Source organism: Siphateles boraxobius, unplaced genomic scaffold (genome assembly GCF_051911475.1).
Source record: "Siphateles boraxobius isolate OS27281-9 unplaced genomic scaffold, OSU_SipBor_1 35, whole genome shotgun sequence".
Lineage (NCBI taxonomy): Eukaryota > Metazoa > Chordata > Actinopteri > Cypriniformes > Leuciscidae > Siphateles > Siphateles boraxobius.
This window is the reverse complement of record NW_027508975.1, coordinates 10,388,119-10,408,779: the sequence shown is the minus strand read 5'-3', so window position 1 is coordinate 10,408,779 and position 20,661 is coordinate 10,388,119. Positions and strand designations below refer to the sequence as shown.

The 20,661-nt window shown below is 38.3% G+C and overlaps 2 protein-coding genes across 4 annotated transcripts in view; one reads left to right on the top strand and one right to left on the bottom strand.

The window, feature by feature from the left end:
- Positions 1-238: 238 nt before the first annotated feature.
- On the bottom strand, positions 239-9,812 carry khdrbs1b (KH domain containing, RNA binding, signal transduction associated 1b). 3 transcript variants are annotated; one of them, XR_013190441.1, is made up of 11 exons: positions 9,497-9,757; positions 7,952-8,073; positions 6,780-6,896; positions 6,413-6,559; positions 5,762-5,898; positions 5,425-5,632; positions 5,247-5,314; positions 4,959-5,017; positions 4,399-4,588; positions 2,332-2,395; positions 239-2,025 (listed from the first exon to the last, which is right to left on the bottom strand). XR_013190441.1 is itself a non-coding variant. In XM_077196317.1 (9 exons), exons 1-9 carry the CDS (start codon positions 9,588-9,590, stop codon positions 4,482-4,484), a joined length of 1,059 nt encoding a protein of 352 aa, XP_077052432.1. In that variant the 5' UTR covers positions 9,591-9,812; the 3' UTR covers positions 3,347-4,481. The 3 variants fall into 3 exon arrangements, 1 of the variants encoding a protein (XP_077052432.1); XR_013190442.1 differs by lacking the exon at positions 239-2,025 and having other exon boundaries at positions 2,331-2,395; XM_077196317.1 differs by lacking the exons at positions 239-2,025; positions 2,332-2,395 and having other exon boundaries at positions 3,347-4,588; positions 9,497-9,812.
- The window catches only part of tspan13b (tetraspanin 13b), a 26,719-nt gene continuing 15,386 nt past the window's right edge, over positions 9,329-20,661 (top strand). Inside the window, exon 1 of the mRNA XM_077196320.1 lies at positions 9,329-9,391. Within this exon, the coding sequence (XP_077052435.1) occupies positions 9,386-9,391 (6 nt within the window). The 5' untranslated portion in view covers positions 9,329-9,385. The remainder of the gene's footprint in view (positions 9,392-20,661) is intronic.

Genomic DNA, 20,661 nt, shown 5'->3' with positions numbered 1-20,661 from the left:
CTACCCAGTGAGATGCGTATCGTTACTGACCTGGGCCTTTTTAAATCAAGACTTAAAACGCATCTTTTTAAAGTGGCGTTTTGTACCTAGTAATGTGATGGCACATTCATATTGATTTCACATTCATTCATATTGTTGTTTTAAACTTGTAGTTTAATTTGTTGTGAAGCACTTTGGTTCACCCATCGGTTGATGTAAGGTGTTATATAAATAAAATACATTTACATTTACATTTAATCACTAATCCCAAGCAATTCCCATGGTTTCCACAACATTGTTTTAGGTGTGTCTGCTTATGTGGATGCTGGAAAACATGCAATGGAATGTTACGTCAGCGACAGCCAAGGTGGAGGTGTCCAACTCTTTGTCCTGGAGGGCTACGGATTACTCAAGCCAGATTCCACATGGATGGATGTAATTCATTTTCATCACAGCACATTGAGAGAGACCTTTAGGAGGCTAAGTTATTACCAGCATTTCACACTGAAGGAGTTGGCCAGCAGCCATGGTTCTCCAGGACATGAGCCAGAAACCATCACAACTCCTCCCCGTGCACTCAAAACCCTGACTCCCTGGAGAGTGTGTACTTGTTAGGTGTGAAACTAGCAAAATAGCCATGCAGGAAGACAGACAGACATTGGTGAGCATTTCATTTGCATTTGTAAAGCCATGCTTCCTGTTTTCAGTATGCACAATGTGTCGGTTTCAGACCACCACACATGCCTTGCACATTACCCCAGAGGCATTTCCCCAGCAGCTGTAGGCCACGCATCTCCAACGCAAACAGATATGACTGTAAACAAAGACTCATTTAATGCATACAGTTGGGTTGAACATTTCCACCTCCTAGAGACTTTCGAGTTTTCTTTACCCCTTAGCATCTGTCCGGAAAATAAATATTTCCATTATCTCCTTTTGCGATTTCTCATTATAGTGAAGCCCGCATGCACATCGGTCAACCTCCTACCTACATGGTCCCATTGTTCGACGCCACTTGAGCGGTGGCTGATGCTTATTAAAATCTGTGCAGAGGACAGATTTGTCTCTAATGCAATAAGGCATTAGTCCTGTTAGCCAGTCGACAACCAGTGGCGGCTCCGCGGGGGACGGACACACTGTCATCGGCGGTAATTGGTCAGAATGACGGGCTCGAATCGTACGTGTGCATGGGGGGGAGGGGTGAGCTCAAGATAAAAGCTACAGCAATACACACTGACAGTGACATGCACAAAAGCCATGCAGTGCTAAATTCAGACTCTGCACAGCGAGGATTAGAAAAAGCTGAATTTATGGAAAGCTCTCAATTAGGGCAAGAAAGACCTTTATCCAGACCTTAAGGTAACAATGTTAGTATAGTATGATTTAGATAAACAGTTGCGAGCCCCTGGAGATGGTACACAAAATGAAAAATTCAATTCTGATTCACGCTAATGCAAGACAGCTCCGGCAGCCTAAACCCATTCAAACATATCTACTCAAGAGCAAGACAAAAATTACCATGGCAATTAAAGGAAAAAGTCTTTGCTAAGAGATAGGGGCCGGACAGCTCTAAATTAGCATGTACGTTCCTCCGAGCGAGGAACTGGGGAAGACATGCTTGTCCTGCAGAATAAAGCACTGGAGTATTGTCTGAGGTAGACGTTTAGAGAGCCCGGACAGAATTTTTCCAAGCTTGTTAAAATGATTTTTTGGCCAACAGGAGCAGAAGAGGTCAATTTTAGATGAACATTTAAAGTTAAGTGTGCTTAGAAAGCACTAGAGGTTAACAGTAAAAAGAAACTTTTCAGTACAGAGAATTGACTTCGCATAACCACTGGAGAGCAGATATACACAGCACCAGGGCTCAAGACTTTTCAACCCTTTTAAAGAGCTGGATGGTTTAAACTTTAGCTGACAGGACCATCGATTTCTGCCATTCCACCCCATTCAGAAGCTGTCCAGGCAGACCGTCCATGGTTCCATAAAGACTGCTGGTGTTCAAAAGGTAAGATTGCTCTTACACTGCAAACAAACACTTGTCTTTTCCTGTAGGAGAATTACAAGTCAATCAGCAAAGTGACCAAAAAGGGGAGGAGCGCACACACACAACTCTGAGCCAAACATCTGATTCATCTTGTATGATATCACATCAATCACATTAGGCCACTGAAGCAACCAGTAATTACTGAGCTGAGTATATAGTGGAAACAGGAAGCAAGCCCATTAGGGCAGTTCAACTTCGTACCATTTAGAGCTTCTTGCAGAACATGCAGATTTGGAAAGCTTTGACTCATCAGAACAGGAATGGACTAAAACTACAGAGAACAATAGGATAAAGAAGGGATAACTGACCTGACGAGAGGTCTGATATTCTTGTTTAAACTTTCCATTTCCAGGAATTTCCAGGCATCACAACCTGAGGGAAGAGAGAACACTATGAGCGAACAACCAAACATAGCTATGATAAACTATATTGTATATAATAAACTCATGCAATCTTCCAAGATTGAGTCATGCAACTCAAGCTTTCCCAGGTAACGTTTTCAGGTAGGACATTGAGTTTTTTCAATACGTTAAACAAATCGCAAAAGAAAAAAACAGGAGCAGCATTACAAACATAGATGGATCTAGATTTGACACCTTGCACCTTTAGCATAAGTTGCATTACAATTCTGCTCTAGAATGTTAGTACACAAATATTATTATAAGCAAAATCTATTACTGCGTGTTTGTATATTTTTTTCCACTTTACTTTTATATTTTGAAACGACTGAATATTTTAAATCATTGCACGCCGTCACCAAATACTTTTAATGTATAAATGTAACATTACTCACAAATTTAGGGTTAGGGTTACCTTTACAATGCTGCACTTAAGTTTAACAGTCCTCTCCTGCCCTCTTTACTAAAAGCAGCCAACGTGTCTTTGTATCAGACTTGACAAATATTGCCCCTGCAAGCTTAACTTTTAAATTCAAATTATTTCAGCCTATAATACATTTCCCATTCTGAGAGAGACCAAAAATAGAATGTCATTCAAGAAAAGTTTAATACATACCCAAGCATCGAATGCTTTAGTTCTCTCTATAGACATTAGGAAGCTATCCAGGTTATTTTAAAGAGCACAGGTCTTACCTCTAGGGTCCTTTTTAAGTATAAAAAGAGAGAGAAACATTAAAGGTGTGCTTTTAATTGTCAGATCAAACACTTTAAACAGACTCTTTAGTGTAGTTTACGTCTTCAGACTACATGCATTGTTTTAAATTTAAAATCTGTTTTTGAAGAGGAAGAATGATTGGAACCGAAGGTTATGAGTTATTTAAAAGGCCATTTCAGATTTTATGAAGACAAAGAAAAATAAACCAGGTTAAAGTTTCATAAAAAACAATCTAGGCTTTATTGACAACTGCTGCAAAACATGTTTTGGACAGATTTAGTTACCTATTTAGGCAAGCTTACACATGTCATTCTGCATTTTATGGAGAGGATACAAATACTAAATGGCAGTACAGTTTGGATGTGAGTTGTTTTTTTTTTCCTTTTTTAAATTATATACAATAGTCAGTTTTAGCTGCAGTATCCCTTTACATAAGAAAGAGATGACCCTTGTGGAGATTGTTGTCCAAATCCTTTTTTTAAAGCAGTTTTTGCATGCAGTTTATATAGCATGGTGGCATCCATGATAATCTGACTTTTGATTATTATGTTTTACATAAGTAGCCAAACATGGGTTATTCTACAGAACAGTTTTGAAGAGTAACATCTTATTTTAACAAATTAAGGATTTGAGGACATTCCATCTCAACAGCGTCTAATTGGGCTATATTTCAAAACTCTAAAATACAAGGAAAAATATTGAGGCCTAAATCTACATTTACAGCTTTTAAGACTATTTAAATCAAATGAAGAATAATCAATGGCTGTTGGAAATACCATTAAAGACATTTTGACTTTCAGTAATTTATACTCCTTATTACAAAACAGAGATTAAGTTTAGGGTCTATTTGATATGCTAGTATTAAACAGAATTTTGAAATGTAGCCTACATGGGAATCTGCAACTGCACCTCAGCAGAGTTTTTAAGGTAACACAAATTAAAGTGGTGTCCTGAGACACAAAAAGTGGCTGTACAGTTGTTAGGGTTTACCTTTCAACTAAATACTTTTTCCAATCATTTGACAAACTTTTACCATCGACAAATGCAAAAAAGCAAGGGTAGGTATGAGCAGAGGAAAAGATATTTGCAAAAACAAATAAAAAAACAGCAATGTTTAAACTTTAATCCCTTCTAAAAGTTATATTGATTCTTGAGGCATTCGAATGCCGTTCCGTCAAGTTTCTTTTAAGTCCGGAGTAAAAAACACAAAACGAGAAAAAAGAAAGAAGAAAAAAAAACGAGAAAAAAAAACAGACAATTACTTTTGTCGGGTAGCTTAAAGTGTGAGCTGCCATGGGAGACAGTTGTTATGGCGACGCGTTGGATGACTTTCCGCTAGTCAGACTTAGTATCGTCCATAGGGGGGTTCCCTGAATCCAGGCTTAGTCGGTCTCTGAGTGGGAGCTTTTCCACCACCAACAGTGCGCTGTGTCCCGTTCCAGTCATCTTGAGCTACGGGAGCAAACACAACAGTGCAAAAAGGTAAGAAAGCAAGCAAACAATAGCTTTCCAAGATGTTTAAATAACTGAGCTTTCACGAAGTCTTACCTTAAAAACATTACTGATCAAAATACCAAGACAAGTCTGTGTTTGGATGGTTTTAAACTCAAATTTACAGGAATTATCCAAAAATAAGATGCCTGTTCTTTTAAACTAGCATTATCAATTGTAATAGCTATAACAAAATCTCACCCTTTCATTAACTAGAATAAATGTTTGAAACCATTATCAACAGCAAATAAGGGGTTACAACTTAATTGACCCTACAGTGTCATGAAAAAAAAACTAGAAAAAAAAAATTATTCAAAGGCAAAAATCTTACCGTAGTTTTCATACCCCTCCTGTGTCTCTCCGTGTCCATAATCATAGTACTCTGGTTCTCTGGAAAAAGAACAAACATAGTTCAAACTAACTCTTAAACAAGAGAAACTGGCCTGAATTTCAAAAAATAACATACTAAGCCAAGCACATTGTGGTTTTAAGACACTGGGATGTTTCCAAAAAGCCTCCATAAACCCCAATAATTATAAGCAAAGTTGATCTTTTTGAGGAAACTTGGACTTTAGAAGTCCCAAACCAGCAGCAATAATATTCTGTTCAATCAACTTACGCTTGTGGCTGGCTGTAGTAGCTGTCATAGGATTCATAGCCTGGCTCTGTGTAGCTCTCGTCATAAGACTGAGGAAACGGAAAATATAATCAGTCCACAGCAACAAACTTTGAAGATACTAGTGCACTCAACATCTCCAAAGCAAACTCAGAAGATATATTTTCTAAAAGAAACATACATAGTCTTCGTATGAGTCTTGGGCCGGAGGATGCTGGGCTGGTGGAGGGGGCATCCGCTGAGACGTGGCGGGTGGACGGGCACGGTTGGAAGCTGCTCCTCTGGGCGGCTGGGCTGATGGTCCACCTCTACCTGCAGGAGCTCCCCTTGCGGCTCCACCTCGAGGGGGACCACCACGGCCACCTCCACGTGGGGGCATACCACGACCCCTGCGAGGGTAAAAAGTGTTAATCTTCTACTCATCTAAATCTACTAAATGGAAGTTCTCATTGCATTAAAAATCAGGTTTAGCAGTTCAAACTACTGGTCACAATGAATATTAAATAGGTGTATGTTACCTGGGTGCCCCAGGAGGTGGAAGACCTCCACGGCCTCTGATGGGTGGCCCTCCTCGGCCTCTGCCCCCATGTTCCTGACCCCCATTTAGATACTTCATCTCCATGAACTGCTCCTGGCAAATGTCATCCATCATATCCTGTGAGACAGGCACACAGCTCACTAACATAACACCAGACACTTCACAAGAACATCCATCTCAGAACATAAGAAATGCAAATAGTGGTTTCTACAAAATCCAATGCTGAAAAGAGCTGGACAACAACTATATCTCTTAATGAAGAGCCAGCATTAGGCCTTGAGAAATAAACTTGCATAGCTCACATGAGGCCATTAGAACAGGGCACAGAAGTTTGTTCTCAAAGGGGAAACATTGTTTAGCAAACCTTTCAGTCACTCAGTCCAGCTACAGGAGTGAACACAAAACAACCGATTTATCTGATTAAATATTAATCTGCCGCCACGGGCAAAGCAAGTAGAGTTACAATCCAACAACGCAGGCGTTTTGGACTTAAACAATGGCCCATTTGGAATTCATAAATCACAGGACTATAAACAAAGAAAGCTTAGACAAAACACATTATCAGCACTTCACTGCAAAACATGATCTCTGGGCCGCCTTTCTTGAATCCAGAGCATATTTCAGTACTTACAGGGAACAAGAACTTTTTGATCTCCTCCATTGCATGAGCCATGCGCATGTATGCCTCAGGAACAGGAGCAAACACCTCGATAAACACATGAAGCTCCATGGACAAGTGTGCGTACTTCGGCTCTCCACTTTTTCTCAAGCCATCCTCCTGAAGAACACAAAAAAAAAACGTTCACCAGATCCAATCTACCCTTAGTTGTGTCACTTAACCTTCACTCACACGCACACAGCAAGACAACCAAAACGTGATGAATCAAATAGCCTAAAACCATCCTTTTATTTTTTCCAAGTTTAAAGCTACCTTAGAAAAAAAGTTGCTCTTGCAGCAATCATTCATACTTTTAAAAACAACCTCAATTACACTTTACCTTGGTTTTGTCCCTCATGGATCCTTTCCCCAGCACAGAGATCTTAGCGCCTGTCTCCTCCTGCAGTCTCTTGATGGTGTTCCCCTGTGGTCCAAGGATCTTTCCAACAAAGTTAAACTGTACAAAGCAACAGAAAATTAAATATTAAACACACAGCGTTTGAAGAAATCTACAGCTCTTAACTTAGCCTGACTGTACTTGTTTTCAAGGACTGAAAACTCAGAAGTTTTCATCTTCCTGAACAGGACAAGATTAAATGGAATGCAAACAGATCAAAGGCTGGAGTTGTGCTCTCCTCGACACCAAAGCAAGGGGGAACATTAGGCGGTCTGTGAACTTAAGGACACAACTAAAATGGGGGGGGGGGGGGGGGGAGAAAAAAAGAGGGAGACAGCAGAAAACATCTGTTTGGTGCACAAACCAAAAAGTGCCACTCAACAAAAAGGGGGGAAAAAAGTCAAATATTTAAATTTATGGTAACAGCAGTAGGGTGTGCAGCTGACAGGTGTGTTGCAAAGGTCACAAATCAAAGATCTAACAGACTCTAAAAAGCAACCGTAAGAATTAAGCAGCATAATCAGTCACACATAATTCACATACCAATCTGATATCCACATAATATTTAAGAAGAAAAAGCGCAAAAGATTGGATTCTGAGATGCAGCAAAAAAAAAAATTAAATTCAGCTAGACTCAAATGATCTGGCACATCCTTAGACACGGAAAGTCAAAGAAAAACACTGCAATGCTATCTAAAACAGCAGAGGACTCAATCAAACGGCCTGATCGCATCTGGCTGGTAAGCGATCACAGGACATGCACAAATAAACATGCATTTCGAAGATAACTTAAGAACCTTCATGACAAATTGCAGCCCTTTCACAGGTTTAGGCAATCAAAGGTTTGCAAATTTGTCAAAATGCATCCATGAGGATTGTAGACGTACCATTTCACTCTAATAGTGCTTTTCAAAACTAATTAAATTCTATGCACAAGTTCTACTTAGTCTCAAATGTTTGTACAAATTGAATACCTCCCAAGAATCCTCAGGTAACCTTTGCTTGCGATTAGTGAGGTGTTACACATTCCTTCAACACCAGATCAGAAGCAGCACACATGTAATCGAGTAAATCGGCACAGCAGACATGTTCCTAAATACCACAATGACACTCACCTTAGGGTACTGCTTGACTGGTATCAGAACCCTTTCCTTCAGTTTGATGTTTTTTGTCGTAAAGAGGTCCAGGTAGCTTTCTGTATCTTTCTCAGTCTCCCCATTTTGAACCTTTTCAATTTCTAAAATGCACAAGAAACATTTTTAGGCATGAGATTTGAACATTTTAAATGTAAATACTAAAAGATATTTGAAGACACTGATTCCACTAAAGACATTTGCACACATTTCTTGCCTTCCACATTAGACAACAAGGTCAGAAACTTATTGCAGAGCTAAAATCAGCAAAAAGTAGTTTTGCCCCTTTTAAGATTAAAACCCCAATGAATGCATCATACTCAACAGGGATCAAATATCCACTGATAACATATGTTTCTTCTCATAACTTGCTGGATGATGATTACAAATGTGTAGGCCTGAAATAGTCTCCAGGTCATTTTACTTCAATGGCAAATGTATGCCTGACACTTAGATGTTTGCTTCGGGTTGCAAAGAAAAGTGCTTGCCTCAAAGATAGATAGACTCCGCTTCACTAGGGGACTTTTCAATGCAAGTCTGGTGCTAAACACTGAACATTTACACGCCTCTGCAAATATAACTTATGGAACCGATCTGCTAATATAAACCACAAGATACAGTTAAACTCCCACTACACTGATGATATAAGACATGTGGTGAAACGAGGCAAGGAAAAGACATTTCCTACACCCAAAAAAATCCATTTCATCTCCAGATGCAACACTTCCCACACTAAAAGGCACATATGGTCCGGAACATGGTTATTACTACGACAAATCTCAAACTTAAGATTTTCGGTCTTGGACGATTTCATCTAAAGCTTTCCAGATCTTTCAGTCTAGACAAACACGATAGGCGCAAGTAGACTGGGACTCGATGTGTACAAAGAAACGCCACGTTGACCCATTAGATACAGAAGCCCTCTTTACAAACAAACAATGATGTAAGAGGTAAAACTTTTTTCCTTAATTGTGTTGCGATACTGTAGTATGACTCACTTAAATCACGACTGTGTATTTTTTACATTGAATATGATCATTAAAAAAAAACATTTCCGACTAATTAGGTATCGTTAAGTTGTACAAAATACGTATACAATACGGTTAAAACCAATCCAGCACGCGGCTCACAATGTAACGTTGGGCTACTCGAGCGGAAATGGGAATGCTGCCCGGGGCATGATGGGGTAAAACTATACAGCGTTACGGCGTGCACAGTGGAGGATGATACAAACAACTGATATTATCCATGAAAAGTGGGGGTTTTCCCTCCGGGAGTAAAAAATCATTAGCTACAAGCCGAAAATGGCTTCGACAGCACGTGCCTGGTTCGAGCTAAGAACACGAACAGGGTCCTCGCGCACTGAAATGAGACTTTGTAACGGTCGACCTCCGTCCCACGAACGACTACAGTCGTATGGAGGTAAGTGGCTTCCCTCCAAACAAAACTGCTATTTATCTACATCCCGAAAAGTTACTCGGTTACACGTGCATGTCTCCCTCCTTCGTTTTCACAATCGGCTGTTACCTGCTGATATAAGTTTCGTGGCATGAGTGAACGACGCGTCCAGGGTGTCTCGTTCTGCCAGCAGCTGCGGGAGGTATTTGTTCTCGCTCTCCATGTTGAGTTTGTAAGTAAATGAAGATCTAAACACCAAACGTCTGACGGTGAAACTATTTTAGTATCCACGTCCTGCAAGAGGTAATACGAACACACGCGTGACTTGCTGCCAAAGACCGTAGTGAGTCGCAATGGCTCCTGTTCTCCGCGGTGCGGCTGGAAACAGATGAACAAAAGCTCGAGACGAGCGCAAAAGACTTGAACGAGCGGAAATTGCGTCACTAAAACTAGACGTATGGAACCGCCCACTTTGATGTGAAAGTTTGTAGAATCAATGTCTATTCAAAATTGATTTTGCTTTCGGTAGAGGCTGTCTGTCCTATTCATTAACACACACACACACACACACACACACACACACACACACACACACACACACACACACACACACAAATAATAATAATCTAAAATTACATGTGTTCATTATGAAGTATGTTAAATTACACACACACATACATACATACATACATACATACATACATATAATAGTGCTGGACTGGTCATATAAAAATGATCTATGTTCTTCCATTAAATGTAAGGCTGTTATCCATGAGTTAATATGCTGCTATGCTGTCTGGTTTTTGGAGACATCCACAAAGGTTTGCATAAGCTTCTGGGCTCATCTAAGTGGTAAATTATGAAGGGATAGCGCACACTATACATAATGTAATGTTTGCTGCCCCCCTCTGGATAAAAATGGAAAATTATTTACATTCAAGGGTTGGTGGTGAAAAATGTGGACAGTATTGATATGGCAAAATTGTAAACATGACCAATTTGCCTATCCATTGAACCAGGGGCGTCGCTAGGCCCTTTTTAGGGGGGCTTCAGCCTAGTCCCCCTAAAAATTTGTGATTAATGTAGGCTTACTAGGCTACACAAATTCTTGTTCGCTTCAGTTTTGTTATAATTAGATTTAGCACGCTCTTCATGTTCAATCCGCAGCGGCGCCGAGCAGAGAGCACGCCAGAAACAGAGGACTGTGTGTGTGTGTGTGTGTGTTCATCTGAGCATCATTAGTCTGTCACTGCTCGTCAATGTCAGAATATTTGAGATGACCAATCAAATCAAAGTAGGCGGGCTTTATGTTCACAGACACTGCTGAGCGCGAATTTTAACAGTGCGACTCGACGCGTACGGTCAAGTGCGAGATAAGTAGCTAAACTTAACATTTCATATTTGACATTTTTTTAGGTCATAAATGTTAAACGAATGACAAAAAATAATCAGCAAACTAATATAGTTTTGTCTAATTTCGTCATTTTGAGCAGAAAATATGCCCATGTAACGCTACCTATTTTCAGTTCAAAAAGTATGTGACTTATGTAATGTAATAATTAGTTTACTGTCATTGTGAGGGGACAAGAAACATTAACAAAGCCATTTTCATCATGTTAGGCACAAGATTAATAATGAATGTGTACATATTGAAAATATAATACAAATTGTAGCCTTTAGTAAATTAAAAAAGCTCAGCTTTAGGAGGGGAAGAGAAAGGGATGAAGAGACTGAGAAAAAAAGAAAGAGTGATGGAGATGAGGAGAGAGCAGGTATTGAAAAATAATACACTGCCCACTAACATGGTTTTAAAGCTATTTCTTATCCTTTTTTATCTTAAAAACGTCTTGAAATCCACATATCAGAGAGATAAAAAATTTGAACCCCCTACCAACCTCAAATTTAGGACCTCTTTGATTATAAAGCCTTGTCTACGGCCCTGTATTAGGCATAAGATCAATAATGAATGTGTAGCCTACATATTGTGAATGCATTTAATACCTAGCTTTAGTAGCTTTCAGTAAATAAACGTGTCTGAGAAAATGATTCATAGGCAAAATCAACCTATCAGTTGACCCTATGTTTACTTTCTTCACTGACAGACAAAAATGAAAAGCCTATATCAGTCAAAGCTCAGCTTCAGGAGGGGAAGAGACAGGGCAAGATAAAAACAAAGAGAAAAAGGGTGTGATGCTGATGAGGAGAGAAAAATAATCAGCTGCCCACTGACATGGTTTAAAGCTGTTTTCCAATTTTTTTGGCCTTCAAAACATCTTAAAATATGTAGATCAGAGAAATCAAAAAATTTTCTCGGGGAAACCCAGAACCCCGAGTGAGCATTAGGTCCTAAACTAAAGTGTTACCTTTTTTTATATTTAAAAAAAAAATCATACCCTCATTGGGGGCTTAGCCCCCCTAAAATGAAAATCCTAGTGACGCCCCTGCATTGAACAATAAATTATAATATAGCAATGACGTATAATGTATTACAATATAGTAATGATTTTAGCATGATTTACATGCTTATGTATTTATTACATTTACAAGGCAATCCTTGCACATTATATTCAATTTTGAATCCATACTATTATACTATTATTATTTTCAGGGCATCCTTCATTTAAACTCAACTGTGCTTGTTTTCCTTCACGGCTTGAGCACTCTCTCTTTACTGTAAACACAGCTTCTCGGTGCCAGTGCTAGCGAGCAGTGAGGTCAGCCGTGGCTCAGCATTGCTAGGAGGCCAGTGAAACCTTTTTGTCCAGTGAAAGCTTTCAGAACTGTCACACCTGCTTAGGTCTTTAGCACCACTACCACCTCAGCCTCGCTCAAGGTTAACACACTCTGTTTGTGCATGTCAGAGTATTCAAACTCGTAAAGAAATGGCTGCTGACTGCTGTGGCCTTTGAGCTTGACTGGGCATGGCTAGCATATATTTCTCTATTTTTTGTGCTGCTTTATCGGTCTCATTCTCTCTTTTCCAGGGCTATTGTTTACATTCACAGGGCCCATGCAAGAGAAAATATTTATAGGTGAGCCCACTGAGTAGATTTAGTTACTTATTTGCTTGTTTGTTTACACTGTTTGTTTATTTCCCTGATGTTTCGGGGCAAACACTTCCATTTTTTATAAGCTAGTGTAGCAACACATTTAACAAATCTCTTCTGCTCTGCTGATAACTGACAAATGACACATCAATTATATGTAGGAAGTGCATTTCAAAGGAAGTTTTAATTTGAGTTACTGAAATCTATAGCAGAACACACACACCTTTCAATATGAATACAATGGTAAAACGTTTCATATTACACAGGGAAAAAAAACACACTATTAACACAATGTTAATTTTATAGTAGGCCTACCCCTATTAACAAATTAGTAAGTAATAGCACTTTTTTTATATATATCGCCTAATACTTATTGTGATATAATTGAAGTATAATTATTGTGGATGATGCATAATTAATTCTAAAGTAAAGATCATGGTAAACCACTACTAATGACTCAAGTAGAGCAAATCCTTCAGAAGGAATTGCTAATTATTTTGAACTGTATTCTAAAGTGAAAAACAGGATATCTCCTTGTAATGTAAGCTGTAAATGTATAAATAAGGGAATATAGTTTTTCTTAGTTGTTCTCAGGGAGGTTTTGTGGAAAAATAGTAGATTTATTAGCTAATAGTGAACTACGCATTCAACTGAGTGCTATTACAAATTCGTTAACCAGAGTTTCATGATAGTTAATAGCAGTGATGGGAAAAGTTACTTCGGTAACACTTTATTTTCAGGTGACGTAGTTACACGTTACTACATGTACTTACTACAGTAATAACAGTACATTATACATAATTACAAGTAACTAACTATAAACCTAACCATAACTCCATAGTAGGTAAATGTATTTAATTAATATTAATCTGCACTTGTTGGAGTATGTAACTACGTCACATTAAAATCAAGTGTACCCGTTAATTTTAAAATTATGTGTTACAATATTGCGTTACTCCATATAAAAAGTAATTAATTGGGTTACTAAGTTACTTTTTATGGAAAGTAATGCATTACTTTTTCTAATGCTATACTTTTTTCACCTGGGCTGGGCTTGCTTATTTGTTTTTTAATAACAAAAAAGTTATATTTTTGGCACAGGGAATAGGACACAGGAGATTAAAGTTCAGCACTCTTACTTCAGCAAAGAAAAAAAAAACAATAATGAAACACAAATGTGATGTTTAAAAGAGTCCTTTTTGCTTATTCGAATATAGTTGAATTGGTTCATCGAAGGTCAGCAGCGAAGACATTAATAAAGTTAATAAAGTGAGATTACATTCATAAAGCATGTGTTATTTTAACATTAAATGTTGCAGGTTTGCGTAATGTTCTAAATATGCATTTCACTGTTTTTGTTCATTTTGAGGAATACTGAATCTGTTTTTGTGCGATGAGTAAATGTATGATCACATTTAGTATAGAACTACAATAACCATCATGTTCACATAGCACACACACAACGCCTCTGCACCTTACTCCTGATTTTTTTCAACATGTCAGTCAATAAATGGGTCAAGTCACTTGCATTACTTATTTAAAAAATACTTTTTTAAGATATTTTGTTGTAAATTTAAAAGTTACTTGAAAAAAGTAATCTGATTACTTGTAATGCGTTACCCCCCAACACTGGTTAATAGTCGCTATAGATTACTACTATTGCTATGCATTTATTCCTGTGTAGTTATTCAGTAATGACGGAGCAGTAAAGTAACATATCTAGTAAATCAAGCCGTATGAGAAAAGCTCCCATGGTTTTATTAACTGCTGTGGTATTGTTTTCCTGGAAGCACTGATGTTGGAGCCGCACATCAGGCTCTGACTTCACATTGTGAAGCCGATGAATAGCCATTTCAAGCCAAATTAGAGGGCAGATCTCACTGAGAGGAATTGTTGCACTTATTTCTCCCAATGACCCGACATCCCAGACGAAGGTCATTCATCATATTAATATCTCTCTGTATTCTGTTTTTTTTTCTCTCTTGGAATGAATTCCTTAATATATTAAAGACAGATGTGTGCATGGATTAATCTGGTAAAGCTTCTCAAAGGTTTGTTAAAGTAAAAATGAAGATTTAAAAATAACTTCAAACCATGCAATCAGTTTGACCCAAAGGGAAGCTGAATAATGATTTTTTTTCTCTTCAGAAAATGAGTTAAAATTAGCACTGCGATGTGTTTGATGTGAAATAATACAGCGCTGCTTCTAGAAGGGTCTGTATAACACACTTCTCAACATGTCACAGCTTCACAGTAGATCAGATAATTAATCAGCACAGGGTTTGATTCCCTTTAACCTGCTTAAGGGCCCCAGGCTAGATCTGTTTCTTGAGAAACCAAAAAAAAAAAAAAAGCACAAGATAGGCTACTAATGATGCTGGAATAATCACCTCAAGCAAAAAACATGTTCAATGCTTTTCCACGCAAGCACAAACACGTACCGAGAGTGAAATGCCATGTGTAATGTGCTTTTGCTGCTCTTTCTTTGATCAGTTTTGATATAGTGCGAGTCTGGAGTCTTTATCCGCTGCATATTTGAGCTCTGGTTTCACCAGCAGACCTGTAATGATAAAGAGAGATGGCTAAAAATGAAGATGTTCTCTGCAGGTTCAGAGCCTGAAATTGCAGTTTCCTTATAATGATCCTTACTGCAAGAATGTCTTGCTAATGATTTGTGATTTCTCAGTTTGGTTGCTGCTATACATAATGTTAAAGTGCAATGCACACTGGGAGTATCGAGCTGGATTTGAGTCAGGTTCAAGAAAATAAAGGGCTGATTTTGAAAAGAGAGCTGCTAGAGATGATGATGAGTACTAAATTATAAAAGATGGTGTCATGAAATATAATTAGCTATTAGAGAGTAATGATAATGGCATTTGAGAGCTTCATAATGATTTCAAATTACTATAGTTTGCAAGTTCACCCCTTGTTTATGTTACAGGGTATTTCAAGGATTTCTGAGCAAAATAATAAAAATATATTGACAGATTTTATAGGAAAGAAAAATCTTAGATCTTGCTACAGTCTCGACAGCAATGCGATTACATGGAGTGAATACATATAAATTAAAATGAAACAACTGTGAAACATAAGAAGAGTTAATTTGCTAATTTTTGTAAATTTTCAAAAATCATGTTTTTTATTGAGCATTCCAAGTAATATCAATCAAACTGCAGGGTTGTTCTTTAAGTAATAGTAACTAAAACGTACTAAATTAAAGTTCACAAAAAGTTGTCCAACTTTGTTGTGACTAACTTTACACGCGAAAGAGCTTTTCGGTCCCCTCGCCACTGTAACGTGCTGCTTTAGCAAGGTTCCGTGAAAAAGTTTCAGCTTTTATTTTCCTTTTGCGCCCCGAAGATGATATCACTGGTCCATCCATTTCGCTGAAATGATCCATCCTCGATCACTTTTCAGTTTTCCCGGACAGAGATTAAGCCTAGTCCTGGACTAAAATGGACTTTTAAACCAGATTAACAGAAATCCTAGACTTGGTTTAGCCCAGAGTTTATAAACTGATTTCCCGGAGGAAGATTAGAGCTACTTCAGGACTAAATTGAGGCTTGAATTAAACCTAGGAGGCAGGTTTAACTTCAGATTAATGTCATGTTTCAAAGAAAACACATGTATTACTATGTCAGGATCAATACATACAAATGTGTGTGTGTGTGTGTGTATATATATATATATCTATATATACACACACACACACACACACACACACACACACACACACACACACACACACACACGTGTGTATAACATGTGTGTGTGTATGGAAGTAGGCCTATGTAGCAGAGGCAAGCTAGTAAGAGCTGTGTGGGTAAACTTCACTTCCCTAACCTCAAGGGGTCTCAGTAATTGACACCAGGGACTAGCATCCTTGTTAGCATGTCTGCCTTCCATGCTGGAGACCCAAGTTCAAATCCAGCTCGGAGTGGGTAAAGTGGGAAACTTTCCATTTGCTCACAGTGTTTTTGTAAATGCAGTTTTTCAAGGGAACACAAAACATTTTGAGAGTGAACGCAAAGTTTCTTGAGGGAACGCAAAACATTTTGCGAGCGAATGCAAAATATTTTTCGAGTGAACGAAAAGTTTCTCCAGGGAACGCAAAACATTTGTGAGAGAACACAAAAACATTAACGCATAATTTTTTCTCCCTTCTCATATTATTTTTCCTTCACCATGTCCCTTTATGGGCTTTTTCAGAAAGGCATTTTTATGACACAATTAACTATTCTAGATTAAGGCCTACTCCTGTCGCAATTTAAACCCTGTCCTGGAAACCACCCATTAATGATTAACTGTGAAGGTTTACATTACAGAGACTCTGACACAATGTCCATCAGGACGTCTGCCATGATGTGTGAACATTCTTACTTCAAGTTGTTTGATTGACTTGATTGAAACGTTATCTCAAGTGACTTTGACTGTCTAATTGGATCAGACAGGGTTGGCCTTTGGTTTGGGTGAACGCTTGTGGCTGAACTACTATCTTTCTTTTTTACTCTGCTGGTCCACCTGACACATTCAAAACACACAATGTCGACAAGCAGTTTGAGGGAGCCGCAGGCATGGTTTGAAGTAAATGGCATACTGCCAGCTTTACTTTGCTCATGAACTCAGTCATATACCTCAAGTCATGATTCAGCCGGCGTATTCCGTAAGCTATGAAGCCGCATAGCCTCATATGAACTACTGAGCAGCCAACCAAATTAGTGTTAATAGCTAGTAATTTCCTTTTCTTCTTACTTCACATTTGTCCCGTCCTTTAGGTGGCCTCCATGTGGTGTTTGTCATTCATGTCACTCACTGTAGGCCTTCATTGGGAAGTGTGCCAGAGCATTAAAAGACTTTATAATTACTCGTGCATCAAGATTAGCCCATCCAAACAGATTTCTCTTCTCCCTCCTGACTTTAGGCGATCTATATGTATTGAAACCAAGTAGACATTTAAGTATCTGCAAGGTCAGTGACATAAGTTGCGCAGTTCCCTTGGGGGAACCTCGAACGCTAAAGGTACTAATTATCGCTCACACGCTGCGCATTTTCAAAGAGCAGACGCTGATAAGATGCGAACAGGCAACGGACCGCGGTGTGTGTGTATTTGCATAATTCAAAAGCTAGGCTGAATATGAGCCTAATGTAAATCATCAACGGCCTACAGTGGAGATTAACCAGAACAGAAAGGAAGGAGAGCACCATGAGTAAACTATGCCACACGTACCAGGCCAGACTGTGTCTGATCCTAATCGCTTGTCAACGAATCAACAAGAGCCCTCAGCACTTGACAACAAGACCTTGAGTATGGTTATCACCCTCGAGTCTTGTCTCAATGTCAGGCTGACCGTGTTCGCGAGCACATATGCACACCCCCGCGCTCAGTAACTGCCAAACACACAAACACTCGGAGGATAGAGGGTGTAAATGACCTTTTAGAGCACAGGGTTGAAAGACAGCAAAGAGCAAAGCAGAATATCAATTCACGTAGTCACTCTGCATTTTTACATAAATATATTTTAATCTAAATACGCTACCATTCAAACGTTTTGGTTCTGTTTTTTTGAAAGAGTTTAATACTTTTATTCAGCAAGGATGCATTTATTTATCAAAAAATAACAGTAAAAGACATGTATGATGTTACAAAAACAAAATATTGTTCTCTTGAACTTTCTATTTATCAAAGACTTCACTTTTTCACGAAAATATTAAGCAGCACAACTGTTTTCAACAGTGATAATAATAAGAAATGTTTCTTGAGCACCATTGAACAATCATTTCTGAAGGATCATGTGACACTGAAGACTGGAGTAATGATGCTGAAAATGCAGTTTTGCCATTACAGGAAAAAAATATACATTTAAAAATATATTCAAATAAAAACAGGTGTTTTAAATTGTAATAATATTTCACAATATAATTTTTACTGTATTTTTGATCAAATAAATGCAGTCTTGATGAACATAAGAGACTATCAAAAACAATCATACCAACCCTAAACTTTTGAACAGTAGCGTAAAATTATACTTTTTCTGAAATTTGTATTTTAACATGAAAATTTCCTCGCGCTTTAAAGTATATTTCGCAAAATATACTGAATCTGATTACAAGATATTACAATATATTACATCGCAATATATTACATCAGCTCGATTTTTGCATTTTCTAAGAAATTATCAGTGTGGTTTGTCTGTGCAGAACTTGCAGACACAATTTCCAGGGTATTGTGGGAGGTATAGGGCATTGTTTGGTTGTTGCTAGGGTGTTATGGGTGGTTGCTATGTGGTTTCCTCACAAAAGCCCCCTAGAAATACGATCTATTTTATCCTGCGACAGCCAAAAAATCCAAGTGAAGTACTTTGAAAGGAGCACACGTCTCCTCTTCTCAACAAACTGTATGATTTGTGATTCCGTTCAGGTTTGAAGCACAAACAGTGCAGGACGAGTTACGTATCAAAGTTTAATACTTTAGGTCAGAGGTTTGTTCTAATCCCTGACCCTAAGCTTTAGCTAGAACCTGTAATATTGTTTACGGATACATTTTTTAGCTATAACTGAGTATAATATTGATGTGAATCCATTCTAACTCGTCTTGCACTCTAATGGGCCCAAGTCAAAAGCTATGTTGGCGTAGAAGAGGGAAAGGAGGTCGAGGGTGAGCTTTTAAGACTCCAGACTGTGTTCCTCATTGTAAATGGATGGTGTCTTGCCTTCTGAAAGGTTTTGAAGTCCTCTCTTGATATAGCAGGTCCATAAAAAAATCTGTGTGGCCGTGACATAAGTGAAAGAATGTGCCGCCAGGGGACTTCTGGGAGCGTTAATGTACCATCACCGGATGAAAATAAAGCTTACAGGACCCCGGAGAGATGGAGAGGGGAACATCACATAGTTTTCAAACTCATTCAGTAGTAACAGGAGTTTTATTTCAAAAGTCCTTGCAGCGCATGCATGTCGTAAAAACAGTATGAATAAAATAAACACAAAAGCACAGAGATCATCCATGATCTTTTCGTAAACATCAGGGGGCTCAGATGTGTCAATGGGGTCTTATTTCAGAAGACAGATTATAAATCATGATATCTGTCATCTTTAAAAATACTCTATTCTGTTCATTTGTTCACTTTAATTTAGGCGGACTAGATTACTGAATGTGATGGATGACACAGCACTACTGAAGTTTGATGTAGCCTCTATATCTATCTATCTATATATATTTGTGCTGTCAAATCAATAAATCAATAAAAGTTTATATGAAATTTAAGTTCAAAAGTATGAAATCAAATGAAAGATCACAAGAGCAGCATTCAATTTGAAATAGAAATCTTTTAGAACATGCACGTTTGCACATTTTTGGTATGTACATCCCATGAAACACATAATTTTATATGTCGTAAGACAGGCAAAATAACTCTTAGGCTTTAATCTAACCTAGTTGCTGAACAAGCTCTCTCCCTCTGTTGCCTTGAAGGCAATGAAATAGTGGCCATTTCCAAGGATTATGCTATGATTTTCTGTAAGAGCCAGCAGTGTGGACAAGATTTTGACAGATTCAGGGCGGTTAGTGTGATTTCTTTTTACCGCACCCCTTTATAGTGGCTAAAATAGGACACACTGAATAAGAACGTGCGCCAAAATCTAGAACTTATCTCCCTCTCAAGGGCAAACCAGAAACTAATGTTATCAGCAATCGTCACACTCAGAAAACAGGGACATTTTATCACCTTTTTTTCTCCGTGATCAAATGTGAGAAACATATATCAGCAGAACTGACAAAATAAAAAGGTGATTGTGAGTTCCAAACGGCAGCTGAGATATTGAGACATCGGTCTAGCGAATCTTAAAGACAGGATTCCTTATCCACTATTTTTAACCTCATACACAACATAGATCTGTCCCATTTAAAAACTAAAGTGATAGGCAGTGCTTCTCCTGCTTGGATGACCTCTCATAAAAGTCACATTTAGAACTGAAAGGTTAAGACCAGCTGTCAAGACAATGCTTGTGCCATATAGACTGTAATACAATTAATTAAATAATGTGTAATTTGTATTTGTTTTACCAACTGGTTGTTTTATATAAGAAAATGAAAGTGGGACTCTTGGGAAAGTGCTTTGCTGTCACCTAGTGGTCAATAGATTAAAATACTGTTGAAAAATTGTGCAGCGTGTGTCATTATTTTTCGATTTTCATCACCATGACTGAACATTTGGACCACGTGTATTTCTCCCAGAATCCTTCTATAATAAA

What these genes read in the sequence shown, in the direction of transcription:
- khdrbs1b (XM_077196317.1), bottom strand. Translation starts at nt 9,590, where the DNA reads ATGGAGAGCGAGAACAAATACCTCCCGCAGCTGCTGGCAGAACGAGAC. An exon ending in CACGAAACTTATATCAGCAG is followed by an intron (nt 8,074 to 9,496) that starts GTAACAGCCGAT and finishes TGTGCATTTTAG; the next exon opens with AAATTGAAAAGGTTCAAAAT. An exon ending in CAGTCAAGCAGTACCCTAAG is followed by an intron (nt 6,897 to 7,951) that starts GTGAGTGTCATT and finishes TGCTTTGTACAG; the next exon opens with TTTAACTTTGTTGGAAAGAT.